The following is an 18185-nucleotide window of genomic DNA, read 5'->3' as shown; positions in this document are numbered from 1 at the left end:
ACGATGCATTTTAAGTATTTTGTTTAAACTAATCGTCTAGAGGCAAAACGTGAAGTTTTATATTAATTTTAGTTACTGGCGAACAAAGCTTTAAAAGAAGTTCAGAACGAGCTAGAAAGTTGGAGCCAAATGATTTCATTTAGTTTCTCCGATTAGATTGTTTACCTATTATCTAAGTACAATAAACTAACATTTGAATGTCAAACAATGAAACAAGTCGCTTGGCATTTTGTTAGAATGGAAGAGGAAATCAGTAACAAAGGGAAGAAACATTTCTGCATCAACCTGCATAAGACATTTCTTGTCGTTTGAAGTAGTGAGCGCGCCTAAGTCTTATTCCCTTAATAACTTTTGCCCACTCCTTTGATTAGGTTTATTGAATGAGAGATGAATTTCGATATTTTCTGACTCTATAACTGCTAGTATCGATCATAGGCAGCCGTTCCCGATGATGTCACGCACGCACTTCTTTAGCGCGTCATGCGACAGATGTGGTGTTTTGTCACATCTTGTCGTTTGAAGTAGTGAGCGCACCGATGTCTCATTCGTTCAACTTTGCCCATTGCCTTGGATAGAGTTATTAAATGAGATATAAACCTCGATATTTTCAGATCTTATAACTGCAAGTTTCATCGGTAGCCGTTCCTTAGGATGTCACGCAATGCGCTTCTTTTGCATGTAATGAGACAGATATGATGTTTTGTCAAAAATCGTTGGAGGCAAGAAAAGAGAAATTACCTTTCACTTTAGGAGATAGTGCTCTAATCTGTTTATCGAAAGCGTCCTTATCATAGGAGATACCGTAGGTCGGTACGGTTCCACGAGTATAGAAAATATTGATGACTTTTTTTCCACGATTGCAAACTTAAGTGCCGCTCTCGCTAAGAGCGGTCCTCTCGACTTCCCGTCCAAGAAAACGTTTTCCTAATTTTTTGCCCATGAAAAGGGTATAGAGCACATATTTAAAAAATAGTTTGGTTGTTCTCTTATTCTCTCTTTTCGCGTCGCCACAAGTCAAAATGATTTTTTGCTAGACCCCCCTGTGTAAACCACGATCGAAAGTGTAATTTTCACAACTTTTGTCGAGGGTGCTACGACTGCAATAATGTAGTTCACGGAATTCTCTCTTGGTACAAGTTGCAAGATATATTTAGTCAGTTCACAGACAAAATATGAAAACTTCACTTGAAATCCTATTCATACCAGCGTGATCAGAAGAGAACCTTCCCATCGACCTTAATTTGCATATGAAAAACTCATCAATTTATAGGAAATAATTCTCGAAATGCGGGTGTAAATCGGGCTCAAAAGGCATATCAGTGGATAGTTTATACACCAATGAGGTCACTGCTTGCCTCAAACCCACGGGTGTCGCTCAGGTTTTCATCCTCTAACATCTCTAAAACAACCCAAATCCACGTGATTATGCGGGTATCAGCGGCCATCCCGAGGGGTCGACCCCCGGGCACCCAGGGGCATTTGTCACAGCTGCCGTGACAAATACATGCTAAAGCCCCTCGGGTAGGGCAAAAAATTGGGACAAATACCCCCACCCCTGGAGCAACCTGGGCAACATATAGTCGGTGTTACCTGTTCCTCGATGCAAAAGTACGAGTGATCATGGTTTACTGAGGCCACATCAGCACTAAAATCCACGCAAGTCTCTATGGAGTCCTCAAATTCGAGCTTTCTGGGGCAAACTTTCTTGGCTTGCGGTTGTTCATCACACTGTCTCTTCCTATCGGCAAGACGCTTCGAATGGGAACTAACCGTATGAAATTGAAATCTCGATGTCGCTTTCCTTAAAATGCAATGAACGGATTCTTGGATCGCCGAGTGTCTTGAATTTTTTATTCGCTCGCTTACAGAAAACCTCCCACTTCTTACGCTCATTGGGCCTTGTAGGAAAGCAAAAATAACTGAGATCAGGTCGTTTCTTACTCCCATTACGGCACAGAGCAACAGCACAATACTTGACCATGGTACACAGGAAAATAAACTGCAAAGGACAAATAAAAGACGCCAAGATTTCCCGATTTGTCAAACGCACATAGCTTTCCTTGCAGTGTTTGTTTTTATTATTCGCGCCGTATTCCCCGAGCCTCGCTTTGGTGTTAAAGTTTCGCCACCAGTCTCTCACGCTGAAAGATATCAAAATTGGGCTATTTCTGCGACGTTAACGTTATTTTCCCCCGAAATCATTGACACGCTTCAGACATTTTTGACACAGCCAAACATTTAATTTTATTTGCTCACATCAATCTTTCACCTGTATGGTAGATCGCTTTACTGTATTTTTCCCAAATTCTCTTTGTTTTCCGTCAGAATAATAGTTCTCAACATCAGCCTAGAGTTTAAATAAGCCGTTTTGGTGTAGCTGACTTTAATTTCCTTTATTTAGAAAATTTCCCCCTTCTTTCGCGTTAATTTCCATTATTTGGAAGCAAATTTACCGCTGAACGTTGAGACAGCAGATTACGTGCAAATCCCGTGGGTATGGCCCCGGGGTATTTTGCCAAAAACGCAAAAGCGCTCTAATGCCCCGCGTGCGGGGCATGCCTTTGCTACAAATCCCCTGCTAAGCCCGTGGGTTGCCCTTGGGTTGCCCGGGGGTCGACCCCTCGGGATGGCCGCTGATACCCGCATTACTCAATTACGCAAATGTCAAAGCTTATTCGCATAATTATGAAAATTGACCATAATATCTCTTTGACCGTTCAAACTTCGTTTGTTTATCTTCTACGTAAATTATTTTAGGTTTTTATAACAACTAGATGGAAAATTAATCCCAAGTTGTCTTAAAACGCTGCATAAACGAGATCAGTCGTAACGCTAGCAGGACCAACAAAGTAAACAAAAGCGATCGAAAGACGTTTCCCTTGGATCAGGTCATGAACCACGCACAGAGTGGAGAAGATCAAAATTAAAGAACACAACTTGACACTCTGGTCATTGCGTATATACTGCGTAGCTTAAAGGTACATGGAAACAATTGAAATACAAGTACGTTTCGATGTTATTTGCAAAACAATACGTGTACACTCTGCAAAAATTCTTGCAGTTTCGACCAAGGTTTAGCACACGGAATGCAATCATCGGGCGTTCCTTTCTGAAAATTTGCTGCCATCATTCAATATTTTATGCTGTTACAGACCACAACGTTCTTGAGGGACGACTCTATCTTTTCCTGTGGCCATCCAAACCAGTGAGGCAAACTCGGATTGGTGTATTGCGTGACGCGTTATGCTAAATAGTTCACGTGATATGTGACTCGTTTCGCGGGTATGAAAATTGAACCTAAAAAGTAGTTTATGTAACGAATTAGAATGGACTGAAGTAAAGGAAATGGGGATGGTATTTGAGCTTGCAATGTTTTACCCCCCCCCCCCTCCTTCCCTGTCCCACTTTTATATTCATGAGGGGGGCTAAGGTCCCAGCATACCTCGATCCAACCCCCTCGCTTAAGCTAAGGTCGTGCCCCACGTCTTTCCTTGGCGGAGAGGAGAGTTACTTCAGTTATTCATATGTTTTGAGAAATTTATCCAAGAAAAATGTCTACATGTTTCTTGGAAAGCAGAGATTGTAGTGGCTGCGGGCATTTCAGCGGAGTTTCAGCCCCGATATCTCTCCTGGAATGCCAGGACGACGTATCAAGTCATTTAAAGTATTACCACCTATCCAGCAAAATCTTAGAGTACGAGTTGATTTTGTTTCGTTCCGGTCATTTTGGCCTCGAAATGGGAAAATTAAAACAGATGTTTGTTTGTTCTAAACATCGGAACGCTTTGGGAAAACATTGGAAATGTGGTAAAAGTACTTGTCAGCATCCAGAGCACAAAGGAAAATGAGAGAGAAAGGAGACCAAGTGTTCAACGCCAGACTGGCTAGAGATGTTTTCGAAGTTTACGGAATTACAGTTGCAGTCGGATCACGTGAGTAATATATTTTAATTTCTCGATTGTGAGAAGGCTAGTATCTTTCTAATAATTTATTCGCAAGGGCCTATCTAAGTTAGAATCGTCTCCATAAAATCATAGGACAACTCTTTGCCATGAAAAATGTCTCTGTCTTTGAATCGGCTTAAAAATTTCAAAGCTGTCAAATTTCGTCAGCGCTTGATCTGCTCATATGACTGGCCGGCATGGTTTGCCAATGGATTCAAACTTCAATTCCCAGGATTCATCTTAAGTCTTTTCAAAGTTTTAAAAATCCACGAGTTTCGCAAGAAAAGACTACTACTGTCTACTCTGGTGGCACCTTTTGTAACAAATGATCGACAAGTTCAACACGGCTTTGTTTATTTAGTCGCTTTAGTCCAGTTTTGACCCGTGGGAAATTTTGTCGGCGGTGTACTTAAAGATTTTCCTGCTTCAGCCAATATTTGTCAAGTCGCGACAAACCATCCATATTTTTAAAAGGTGTTTTTGAAGACAGAAAATGTTTCGAGATAAACAATTTTTTTTGCTGGTGTGGATCCAGATAGGCCCTAGGCCCTCTTGAGCATATATGCACCGCGCTATTCATCGAGATTCTTAAAAAAAATTCACGAGCCCTTTAAAAAACTGAGCGATCGACAAATGAAGAAGGCAAGGGCTCATGCCAAAAATGTCGGAGCTGGCTTTAACCTCAACAAAATGCCACACCACAGAGTCCGAATAGACTTGGTGAAACTTGATAATTTTCTGTCTTTTGTAGACCAACCATATTTTTATCAAGATGTGGGCTACGGAACAAGGACTTGACTCTGGGGATCATCTCGTCGTGCCAAATGTCATCAGAATTGTCGGACGATCAACGATGATTGAACAGTATCGTGAACACTGTTGCGAGGAAGATTTCGACCCCCTTGGAAAACCAACGCTTTACAGAATTTTACAAGTAAGAGAGGCCTCTCAAAGGCGGTCCCTTCTAGGGCTAGACAACACTGCTGTAAGTGGAACGGAAGGGTTCGAAGCAATGCACAAGATAGTAGAGGAATTGGAAGAGGGAGGGGCAACTGAAAAGTGGTGTGAAGAAGTTCGAAGAGCACCGGAAGGATGCAAAGCGATATCTGAAGACAGAGCATGGGATGCACTGTCAGGAAGATGGTAGTCCTTTGCCCTGACCATTGTATGTGTTTTTCTTTAAGTGATCCTCAAAACCCCGAGTTTCAAGGAAGTTGTTCCCATGAACATCACGCTAGCTGTGATAGTTGCGAAAGTTTGAAATCCGTGATTCAGGCAATTGGAAAAGAAATTGAATCTCCTTCGATAACTTTTGACAACATAGAAAAGAAAGAGGACCTGAAACACGACCATGATGAAGTCAGAGAGACGATTTCTCAGTGGAAGGCGCATCTCATCAGGACTAAGAACCAGGCGAGAGCAAAACAGAATCTACTCACGTCCCTCCAAAAGAATGCCTCCCTTATTGTCACGGACTGGGCCATGAAGTTCATCCAACTGAAATACAGAGAAAAGCAGTCTGAGTGGTTCGGAAAGAGAGGAATGAATTGGCATGTTAGTTCAGTTATTACCAGGAATGCAGAGGACAAAGGCCTTGAGATTATGTCATATGTTCATCTATTCTAAAGCTCTGCCCAAGACTGGTATACGGTTTGCGCAATTCTGGGAAACCTTCTCGGCAACATCAGACAGATCAAGCCTACCGTAAACGAGGTATTTTTGCGATCAGATGGCGCGGGCTGTTACCACAACAATAATCTAATTGCAGCTGCCTCTAACGTTGGTACAAGCGTTGGAATCAAGGTGATGAGGTAAGTTGAAAATGCTTTTCAGATTACAACACGAACACATTCTTCAAAGTTGCATGAGCCTTCCAAAAGCATGCGAACTCTTGGCTTGATCGACTTCAGAACTAAACTTCCATGCTGTTTCTGTTCATTATAGTAAGCAGTATTTCAGAGCCGACGCAAAAAAAAATAGATCAAAATTTTTTGATAATATACTGCAGGAATGTAATTATCCTCTGGACCCTTGAAACATCGCATACCGTCGAACCCCGGCTTAAAAGCAAATTAAAACGCATTTTTGTTAAACCGCAGTAGTTTACATATAATTGCTCTATGCAAAGTACAAGTAGCGAATGAATGCTTACCTTTCTCAAAGGACATCCTATATTTACCGTGTTGCCCTTTTGTTGCCTCTTCTTTAGAACCGTTATAAGTATAATTTGTTCATGATGAGCAGAATGTGCTGGTAGAGGCAGGAACATACACTGAGCTTACCTAGCAACATCTATATTAGTATGACAGGTATTGATAGATCAGTTATTCTAACTGAGACACTTCCTTTTTCATTCTAAAGGTATGATTTTTCTGAACCTCAATCTGGCAAGGATGTTTGCGATCGCATCATCAGTCCAATGAAAGGGGCAATTCGTAGATACTGCAATGAAGGCCATAACATTTTGACAGCAGATGACATGCATGAGGCATTGAAAGTGAGATAAGTGAAGGGATCATCAGCTGCTGTTGGCGAGATTGATAGCGACAGAAAAGAAGTAAAAATGAAGCGCATCAATAATTTCAGCTTTTTTCACAATTTTGCTTATGAAAAGGATATAGTCTTCGTCTCTCAAAAGCCTATGGGGTCGGCTAGGGCAAATTAATACCATGGTCAGAGCTCATCCTTGAGAAGCATGGCCCTGTTGTGTTAGGGGAAGTTGGGAATCATGATTTCTTTGCCATAGCACCACGAGCCATAAAACAGAATCGCAATCACAGCCAAATTTCCAGCGATAATAAAGACATGCTGTTTCACTGCCCAGAAAAAGGATGCTGCTCTGAGTTCACTTCAGAAGAAGAACTCCAAGATTATGTGCACCTCGGGGAGCACAGCAAGATAGAAACTTCAGAGAGCCTTTACGACAGCCTCCGACGTGACTGGGCCATGAAATTTTCCTCCTTAACGCTTGAATCAAAGTTAGCAACACTCGTAGTAACGGGCAAAATTAAAAGTGAGGTGTGCAAGATGGACTGGGCTCTTCAGAAAACGCGAGGCAGTGGAACAAGGTTCACGGAGATAGTGAAAGAGTATCTTTCAAGCAGGTTTCAAACCAGTGAAAGAACAGGCAGAAAAGCCGATCCCGACCTGATTCAAGGGAAACGTCTTTCGATCGCTTTTGTATACATTGTTGGTCCTGCTAGCGTTACGACTGATCTCGTTTATGCAACGTTTTAACACAACTTGGGATTCATTTTCCATCTAGTTGTTACAAAAACCTAAAATAATTTACGTAGAAGATAAACAAACGAAGTTTGAACGGTCAAAGAGATATTATGGTCAATTTTCATAATTATGCAATTGAGCTTTGACATTTGCGTAATTGAGTAATCACATGGATTTGCGTTGTCTTCGAGTTGTTGGTGGATGAAAACTAGAGAGACACCCTCGGGTTTGAGGCAAGCAGTGACCTCATTGGTGTATAAACTATCCCCTGATATGCTTTTTGAGCCAGATTTACACCTGCATTTCGAGAATTATTTCTTATAAATTGATGAATTTTCATATGCAAATTAAGGTCGAAGGAAAGGTTCTCTTCTGATCACGCTGGTATGAATAGGATTTCAAGTGAAGTTTTCATATTTTGTCTGTGGACTGACTGAATATATCTTGCAACTTTTAGCAAGAGAGAATTCCGTGAGCTACATTATTGCAGTCGAAGCACCCTCGACAAAAGTTGTGAAAATGACACTTTCGATCGCTGTCTACCCAGGGGGTCTAGCCAAAAATCACTTTTGGCTTGTGGCGACGCGAAAAAAGAGAATTAGAGAACAACCAAACTACTCTTCAAATGAGTCCTAAACCCTTTTCATGGGCAAAAAATAAAGGAAAACTTTTTTTGGACGGGAAGTCGAGAGGACCGCTCTGAGTGAGAGTGGCACTTAAGACTTTTGGATAGAATAATACGAAATTCATGATTATGACTTTTATTTTCAGCTCGATATAAATATTGAAATAAATCCATGGTTCTTTTTTTATCTTTATGCTATATTGGTTTAAAGCAGCCTTTTTTTCTATTTTTTTCAGATGCAAACTAGAACGTTATATTCGAGTATGTTTTTTAAAGATGTGATTTGTCATTTAACGGACTATTGTATGGCTTGGTTTCCATTAGTTGATTTAAGTTCATGCGAAGTTATGGGAGATTTCAATTACAGACACATCCCCCCCGTACATATCATGTTGTACATTTACGCCACGAAATCAGATTACGTCGATTACAATATTTGTTACAAAGAAACGCCGAGTTCCATGATAAACACTTTTTTAATAAGATGGGTGACACCGTATGATGAAGAAGTACGTGTAATTATTGGCAATATTTTTCTTCAAAGAATGATGAGATATTCATAATTTTTTCTCTATCTTTTTCAGAGAAAGTACTTCGAATTAAAATCGTTGCTTTCATTTCACTTTACATTGATTCAATTAAAACAGCTCAAAGAACGTTTGTATCCTCATATGATTCTTGTGAAATGTGCTGTGACAGGAAGAGAAGTGTATAAAAAAAATCTGTAGTAAGTTAATTTCACGTGAAAACATAACGTTTTAAAGTAGACCGTGGTGCACTTTCTTTTCGCGGTGGAGTTATGATGACAACTTGTTTTGAACTTATCATCCTCATATTCATGCTTATTACACACCTTGGAAACCTGATGTTAACAGTAATGTTGAAACTATCACGCATGATTTTTATTTTTTTGAAATTTTTGAAACTAAGTTTTTTATTTTTAGTGTGATGAGAGAGATCACAGAAGTTTGTTATCATTTTATAACCGTGGTTTCACTTACTAATATGAGTCATTTTTTAATTATAATTATCGGTAATAAAAATTTTTTAGACATTGCCGAACATTTTATCTATTTCTTTGATCAAAATACATGGTTTTCGTTGTATGAATCTCAATCACCTAGTTACTTTATTTGCTACAATACAACAAGTCCTCTTTCTCTCGGTACAGTCTTACAAATTGACTTTGATCAACTAAATTCTTTTCTTTGATTTTTTCATTTCAATTTCAGACTTGAAGCAAGAGATTTACGTACTATTTTACAACAAATTCTTGATCATCTCGATATGCGAACATCGCTTACAATTCATTTGTATTTGAATAGACCTCCATATGATCTTCAATTAGATTTAGGTACCGTAGAAAGAAACATTAAAAGACTTTTATATCATTTTCTTCCAATCCCTTTGTATAATTTATTTCAATTTTTTCCATTTAAGTTCATTTTAATGCATGTAATCCATATCATCTAAAAAAGAGTTGAAATCACTGAGTACACGTAGTTATCTAGTTTTTTGTTTTTTCAGTTCGATTTTAGAACCAATTTGGAAGAAATACGTGACTTTCTCGTAACAATCCAGATTTACCTTCAGTTACCAGATTATGAAGATAACATATGTGGTACTCAATTATGCAACTCTGTAAGATTACTTATATACGAGCAAGGTCCTCATATTTCATGGCAAAAGATGGCTTCCATTAGAGATAATTATCAAAAGGTTGTAGAGTTTTTATTACTTACAGGATTTTACGATTTGTTCCGACAAATTAAAATTCAACTTTACTATAATGAACCTCGCTTTAATCCTTTTTTTTACATCTATTTTTCATGTTGTAAAAGTTGAAGCGGAAGGTTTCATGTTCTACGACTCTGCTGAAGAATATTATAGGGCATATGGCCTTTTGTAACTTGTAAACAAACAACCAAAACACGTCTTTATCATTGAATAAACTTTTTTTTATTGAGATAACAACTGTGTCAGTGATACTTTAGCAAAATTCATTTTAGAAATCAGACTATTCAAAGTCGTCTTTTTACTCAAAAAAGTCCTTCTTTGGCCTTTGTCTTGCGTTGTTTTGGTCCCTTCTTCACTTTGATCGACTTCTTCTTGGGATGTTTACCTTTCGTTTTTATCACTCTCTTCTTTAGAGATGCTTTTCGAGCCTTTTTTTTTTAATCGGTTCTTCAATTCTTTCACCTTCTTCATAAATGCTTGAGAACCTTCTGAAGCACCCCCTTCAAATGGAAGAATATCAGTATTGGTTTTACCCAAATCAGCCACTCTATCCATCGGTGAATATGTCAATACCTTCTTGACAGGTGAAAACGACACGCGATTTGCCATTGTTATAACTACTAAAAATGACACGATGACAACATCTTTATATATTTTTTCCTATAAATTCACCAATCACACCATTTTTTCCAGTCATTTTCTACAAAAAGGATTAGAACAAAAAAACAACCTTCCAGAAATTCGACTCTCTCGTTGAAGTAACAAGACAAATCATACAAGATACCATGATTCTCTTTGAACGCGTGGAAAATAGTGCACAACTTGTAAATGAAATAAAGAAAAACATTACAAAATGGACGAACTCATTCAATAAACTCAACAAAAAGATGGTAAACTACACCAACATCCTACAACAAAGAGCAAATCAAGTGCAAGAGCAACTAAACTGTAACAAACTTGTAAAGGAATAAAGTCATTTACCCGCAAGAAACAATATTTTTTTCATGTAAAAACAGCAAGATTTTATCAGAAATAAAACAAAATGTTATTAAAAATTCATTTTTATTACGTTAACGTCGTCTATTGTATCCTTTTACATCGTCCGAAACACCTTTAAATGCTTGTTTCTCCCAAAAGTCGTCCCAAAGCAGCAAAAGAAGGTTCAGGTCCGGATAAAAACATGCTTGCACCCTCTGCTATTTTATCACGTAAAGATGGTCCTTTATGCATTATTCTACGAACGGTACTCAAAGAAGCTCCGCCCTTTTGTGTTCGCTTTCTTCTTTGTCTTCTTCTTCGTCTACCGGGCATTCTTATTATCCAATGAAAAGGATTTTTCCCATTACCCCCTTTTTTATACACTTTTTCACTCAAACTAGTGCACAGGCGCCTCCGCGGTTTTAAAGATGTCGGATAGAATGGAATGTGGAAATCCGACAATCTGATTGGTTAATCCAAGTCACGTGTGCTAGATACTTCATTCTGATTGGCTCTCCGCTATACTGGCCCGTTATACCACAAAGGATACTGGCATTTACGAACCCGAAGGTCTGAATATCACAGCAAGTTGTGCACGATATTTGAGGCATATCTTGAAATCGCAGCCTTCGTCATCTCCAAATAAGCCAATATAAGCATCTTCTGGGAAGAAACGCATCTTTGGGATACATTGACGTCTCCCAAATGTTTTTTTTTTATGCTTTACACCCACGAATTTAGAGGTATTAGCTATTGCCGTCCCTGGCCAGCGCGAGAAAAACAACATTTGGTTCTGCAGTTAGTTTCAAATGAACAAGACAGCTGCGCCATCTTGAATCTAACAATTCGAGTGGTAGGTTGAATTGAGGGCTTTTTAGACACTCGATTTCTTATATGGCATCACTATGAAGACGTAATACAACTGATACACCTACAGTACATAGTCCGTTACGCGGGAGGAAGGAAAATATTCCCGGAAGTGTAAACTCTTTAAGAGTTTCAGAGATTTTATTTTTGGCTGTCACAAAAAATTTACTCCCTCTTAAATTTACTGGGAAATATGAACTTACAAACTCCTTGTTGAAAAAATTGGAATTCATTTGACCGAAATGCCGGTTGTTTCAATTTTTCTTTTTCCTCGGGCTGTTATAAAACAATTTTTATAAATTGACCAATGAACAAAATATTTTGAAATACCGTTCGGAATTTGCCTTTTTTTTTTTTCTTTTTTTCCGAGAATTTCATGGGGTTCACCCTGAGAATTTTCGTCGGCCATAGTCAAGACGCGCCAAGCTAAGTGACATCGCCCTACAGTAGAATAATTTTCCAATTAACAATGTTTGGCGGGCGCGAGGAAACGCGCATTTTTTTCATTATTGTGATCAAAGCCCAATGATGTACCTAAATTGGTACTTACGGTATCAAACCATTGATTATGACAGGGTGAGCTTAATTTTCTGTCGAGGTCGACGTGACTTAACATTAAAAGCGTTTTTGACGGAACAAACTAGTGAGCATCACTGCTCGAACTGAGAAAGTTAAAACTTGCATTTATCTCCCACGCGTTTTGTCTGACAATAGTAGACTTCATCAAGGAGTTTAACAAGCAGGGTAAATAAGCTTGCTCATATACAAATAGTAAATAAGTTGTCTCTTTACTATTGAAGCCAATGGATAGAATTCGCCCAAGTGCACCTACGGTGTTATACATGCGTGACATTTTTCGGACGTTAAATGTACGAGTACGTGATCCGTTTGAGGGTCACAGATTTAGTGTAAATATTTGACCCGCGGTCTGGAAAAGCCTAAGTTGTTACACACGGGAACGAGCACGCGACATGCGACTTTAAAATCTACTCTCCTGTCGCAGTTTCCTTATTGTGAACTGTGCGATAATGATAAACAATAAAATTATAGCCTATTGAATGTTATGTTTTGTTCTGTACAAGAGCCCTATTTCCTGATTTTCGTATGTCTTCAAGTACTAAACGACAGAAGAGAGAAACGCTACGATTTTCCCATCGATTTTTTGCCTACATGCACCTCTTTAAACGTGAAATTTTCTATTCCTACAAAAATCTCGAAAGTTTTTCACATTTTTTACCTTTCTTGATCAATCCTCTTGTATAAAAGCTAAAAAATGTAGGTCTATTTGGTCAAGTGACCACCTAGAGCAAGAACTGCGTGACAGGTGTAGTTGAGAGAAACTCTTCCCAGTCGCAGATTTTAAAAGGCATCCAAGACAAAAATACGGTAGTGCCCAAAGATCCCACGAGGGAGTTACCCAATACATTCACATAATGGTTTCCCACATATCCCATGGTTTTTCCAAATGTACCAAGTAGTAAAAACATTTACAGGGCAAGGGGTTGAAAGGATCATTGATGTTGCAGGGTCCACTGTTTTCTGGAAATTCAACAATTGGGACTATGTTGGAGATGTTCTTTGTCAAGAGTCCTGCTAATGGTACTTAAGAAAAAGGGAACGGGAACCCAGATCCTACCAGAAACACAAAATAGAGTACTGGGAGGAGAATATATTCCAAAAGAGAAAAGAATGTACCCCCTGAAATTACTACTCCACCTTTATCTAATCTGCAGATTGGTTAAAGTGCTGTTGCATCTCAAACTCACTCTGCTGTGCCTTTGAGCTCAGCTGACTTTACAAAAATGACAGTTCCTCAGCTTAAAGAAGAATTAAAGGAAAGAGGAAACAAAGGCATTGCTAAGAAAACAAAACATTAGCTTGTAAGATTATTGAAGAGCATAACTGACAAAGAAAACCAGTCAACCTCTATTTAAAAATAAATGACATTGTCATTAGATGCAGACTGTAAAAGTGGCATAGCATATAGCATTTGGCCAACTAGTGGTTAATAGCTGTACCTGTTGTAATGATGGCCTGTTAATTAATACCCAGATAAGTGCAGATAAACTCAACAGGTTTATTTAATCTACACCAGCGCCATGTTACAGTACCATGATTCTTTTTGCACCGATAACTCTATATAACAGTAATGAAATGTCTAAACACTACACCTGTCCCACTTTATAAGATAGTCAATCTGAGAAATCAAAATCATTCATTTTACTACAAAACTCAAACGTTCTTTAAATATCAGATCACAATTTCTCTTCTACTGTAAGCTTATTAAGTTCCTGAGCTCCGGAAATGTGACAGGAGTTTTATGTACTTTGTGATCCAGTGATCGCCTTGAAATGACTTGTTGGACTCTAACCCTTTAACTCCCAAGATCTCATTAGTAATTCTCCTTACTGTCTGCCATATAGTTCTTGAGATGTTAGTTTTAAGAATTTGGTATTGGATCAATTAATAATCATCTAACAAATATTTTTCTTTATTCTCATCACTTGTGTGCTTTATATTGTATTGATATTGTAAGGAGAAATTCTGTCTTGGTCACTTATGGGAGTTAAAGGGTTAAAACATACTCCCCAACTGTTAGCTTTTCATCTCCTTTCCATCAGCTTTAAAAAGTCACTTGTGACTTGTGACAATTGTTTGAAATAACTGCTCAGGGGCCCTTTTTCTCTGTTGCTCTGCCATTTAAGAGCTAGCAAAAATACATGCCCGTCTTGTTAACCACTGATAAAATCCATGCCTGTAATGGTGATCACTGACAACACATGCATCAGCAATATGAACTGCTGACTTATGAAATTGTTTGTCATGCCAATTGCTGGCAGGTGCCCAAACATGAAAATTTTGATTTAAGTCAGCACATGTAGAAAGAAGCGCATCAACAACAAGTCCTTTAAAATAGCTTCATGCAACTGACACATAAAATCTTCTCCTGACCATTTTTTTTTTTAGTACTTGGTTATGAGGGTAGCCACATTGTTACACTGTGCGTGTTTGAATCCTAATGGGAACATTCAATTTCATGTTATTTTTTTGCTTCATCTCATTCTTGTGACAAAATGAAAATACCTATCTGTCTAATCTTGTACACATATTATTTGATTTGAGGAAAAAAGTGAGCACTAAATATATGGAAGGAATTTCAGCAGACTTTCAGCTGTGCCTCAATTTTTAACAGTGTGCTGGGCTGAACTAATTAGCCAAAAGCAAAACTCACAACAATCAAACGCTTTCTTCAAATTAGAGCTTTAACATCAAGCTACTTCAAAAAGAAATACTTTTTTGTTTCTGCTGCTCTGTTTTTTTTACCATAGATCTCCTCTAACATGTAACAAGCTTACTCTTGTCATTGACGTGTACTTCCAAAATCCGCCATCATTTCAATAATTGCTATATGTGAATGACCCAACACCAAGTTTAGTTACAATCCACTGAATTTCGTGAAGGGGAAAATGGAAAACTTTGCCTTTTTCACCAAAATATAGCTTCAATCTAACCTAAAGAGAGTGTATTGGCAAAACTTTATATCTATACTGCATCTGCTTCCCTATTGTGTTCATTTCATGTATTTTTTTGGTAATCTTAAATAAGATAGACTTACATGTATCAACAATAAAATCAAGGCAACCCCATGTGTTCCTCATAATGGTTAACAAGCTGGGAAGCACTGCTCAGTCCCTCCTGGCAAATCCAGCAAGTAAATGATTCATCATAATCTGAAGAATATGACTGCTGTCCAGAGTGCAATTTTTCATGTCTTTGTAGTGTTCCCTTATGAGTAAACCACTTATCACAAGCTTTGCACTGGTATGGCTTCTCTCCAGTGTGGGATCTTTCATGTCTCTGCAGATCTTGTTTCCTAGTAAACCGCTTGTCACAAGTTTTGCACTGGTATGGCTTCTCTCCAGTGTGGGATCTTACATGCACTTGTAGATTTCCTTTACGAGTAAACCGCTTATTACATATTTTGCATTGGTATGGCTTTTCTCCAGTGTGGGATCTTTCATGTCTTTGCAGATCTTGTTTCCTAGTAAACCGCTTGTCACAGCTTTTGCACTGGTATGGCTTCTCTCCAGTGTGAGATCTTTCATGTACTTGTAGATCTCCTTTACAAGTAAACCACTTATTACATGTTTTGCACTGGTATGGCTTCTCTCCAGTGTGGGATCTTTCATGTACTGTTAGATGACCCTTTTGTGCAAACCACTTGTCACAAGTTTTGCAATGGTATGGCTTCTCTCCAGTGTGAGACCTAATATGAAGTTCAAGATTGCTTTTCTGAGTAAAGCACTTATCACAAGTTTTGCACTGGAAGGGCTTCTCTCCAGTGTGGGATCTTCCATGTATTTGCAGATTTTGTTTCCTAGAAAACTGCTTGTCACAGGCTTTGCAATGGTATGGCTTCTCTCCAGTGTGAGACCTAATATGAAGTTTAAGACTGCTTTTCTGTGCAAAGCATTTATCGCAAGTTTTGCACTGGAAGGGCTTCTCTCCATTGTGGGATCTTTCATGTCTTTGCAGATCTTGTTTCCTAGTAAACTGCTTGTCACAAGTTTTGCAATAGTATGGCTTCTCTCCATCGTGAGACCTATTATGAGCTTGTAGATTTCTTTTCTGAGTAAACCACTTGTCACAAGTTTTACAATGGTATGGCTTATCTCCAGTGTGGAATCTTTCATGACTTTGCAGATCTTGTTTCCTTGTAAACCGCTTGTCACAAGTTTTGCAATGGTATGGCTTCTCTCCAGTGTGAGACCTACTATGAACCTGTAGACTTCTTTCCTGAGTAAACCGCTTGTTACAAGTTTTGCAATGGTATGGCTTCTCTCCAGTGTGAGACCTATTATGAGCTTGTAGATTTCTTTTCTGAATAAACCACTTGTCACAAGTTTTGCAATGGTATGGCTTCTCTCCAGTGTGGGATCTCTTGTGGACTTCTAGATCTCTTTTTTTATCAAAGCACTTGTCACAGGTTTTGCACTGGTATGGCTTTCCTCTAGTGTGTGATCTCTCATGTCTTTTTAGATTTCCTTTTCTCGCAAAACACTGGTCACAATTTTTGCACTGATATGGCTTTGCTCCAGTAGTGCATGTTTTTCTTTTGGCCATGGAAGCATAAATTAGAAACAGTCCTTGAAAGAAAAAGTGTTAGAAAATGTTAAAAGCAAAAAAAAAGAAAAAAAGAAGATTCACTAAACCAATTAGGCATATTGACAGGGTTTCAGAAGGAATGTATTAAGTTTGAATAAACAAAGAAATTGGATGGTGAGTTGGGTAAAAATGTTTCAAACAGTAATACTCTTCCAGGAAAGGAAGTTTTATGAATGACAATCGCCACTAATAACAGAATTCACAGACAGTGCAGTTGTTGGCCAGAGCCCTGAAAGAAAAACCTTCACATGAGTATAAGGACATGCAAAGAGAAGTGCATTTCCAACAAGTCCCTTTACATAGCTTCACACAACCAGTTCACACAATCTACATGTTGTCCCTGTGATTTTAAACTTTAATCTATTGTTGTCATTGTGTGAACAATTTGTTCAATGAACTTGTCTAACTGGAAAAGTCACTCCACCTGTCACCATCAAGTGGAGCAACCCAAAGTAACAAAAGTAGACAACAGAATTTTCTAATGGACACCACAAAAGAGATTCCCAATAGACTTTAATAGAAAGAATCTGGTTAAAAGGTAAAAACAATGATAAAAATTAAAAAAAGGAGTTTAACACTACATGTGTAGCACAATTTGTATAAAGTATGGAAAAGAATTCAAGATTGTATGATACTAGAAGGTAGTGTTGCAGAAGATTTGTCTCAGATGCAGAAAGCCAACTGCATCCCACATATTTACAAGTACCCTGTTCCATAAGAGAAAGATGATTCAAGAATATACTGATTATTTGACACTCAACCGATAATTGAATGGTAACAATAATATTAACAATATTAAATATAATAATGATAACAATAGGAACAGTTATGATAATTCATATCTGCTAGCTCAAAAAGCTCACTGTTCCTCTATCAGTCTATCCTGTAGGCTCAAATAATGATTAAACTATGCTCCTTTTGATTTTGCTTATTGATCAAAATTCATTTTCTCATTTCACCACAATTTGTCTTTGTTTAGCACAACAAGACATTCCCCATTGTAGGATATTCCACCATCTCACCCTTCCACTGGTCACATGTTAAACTCAAGGTATCTTATTTCACACCTCGCTCCCTTCTCAAATTTGGCAGCTCATTTGGTTATAAGTTGTTGATTGAAATGGTAAAATGCCCCCTCTTCAAATAAATAAAATTAGTCTTTAGAGCTTGTATGACAAACAGATCACCTATCTAGATATTTATGCAATGAAAAGTCTTGTTGTCAGTTACGTGCCAGAGACACCAGTGTAAAACTATTTTGAGAGATGTTATCATCTGTTGTAGTGTCACCGCAAGGACTAAAAAAAAAACTTTATTTTCCAATCTACCGGGCATAATTCCCTAATTCAAGCATTAAAAGGCTTATTCTTGAGACAAAAAAATTCCTCTATGTCCTCAATGACACTTTTTAAGATATTTCTATAAGGAAAAGCTTTGTTTTTTCAAGCACCATACTGAGATAAATTTATGTTTATCGTCTTCTTTTGTGCTCTGAAATAAAATATCATTAGCACCAGGAAACATTGGGTCAAATTTGGGTCAAGATACAAATTCTATTGTTACCATTAATCACTCACTGACTCATTTCAACGACATACATGGCTTCGCCTCCTATTTTAGGTAATAGCCATAAAAATAGAAAA

At 38.2% G+C, this 18185-nt stretch overlaps 1 protein-coding gene across 1 annotated transcript; it reads right to left on the bottom strand.

Annotated features, from left to right (window-relative positions):
• Positions 1–15009: 15009 nt before the first annotated feature.
• LOC136283672 (zinc finger protein 420-like) lies at positions 15010–16500 on the bottom strand. The gene has a single exon (XM_066172871.1). The coding sequence runs from the start codon at positions 16498–16500 to the stop codon at positions 15010–15012; it is 1491 nt and encodes a 496-aa protein (XP_066028968.1).
• Positions 16501–18185: the final 1685 nt, after the last annotated feature.

The sequence above is a fragment of the Pocillopora verrucosa genome, chromosome 10 (genome assembly GCF_036669915.1).
Source record: "Pocillopora verrucosa isolate sample1 chromosome 10, ASM3666991v2, whole genome shotgun sequence".
NCBI classification, from domain to species: Eukaryota; Metazoa; Cnidaria; class Anthozoa; order Scleractinia; family Pocilloporidae; genus Pocillopora; species Pocillopora verrucosa.
The sequence above is the reverse complement of the archived record's forward strand: the minus strand, read 5'-3'. Positions and strand labels throughout refer to the sequence as shown.

Excerpts from the sequence above, each read along its gene's own strand:
- LOC136283672 (XM_066172871.1), bottom strand. The coding sequence starts at position 16,500 with ATGGCCAAAAGAAAAACATGCACTACTGGAGCAAAGCCATATCAGTGC.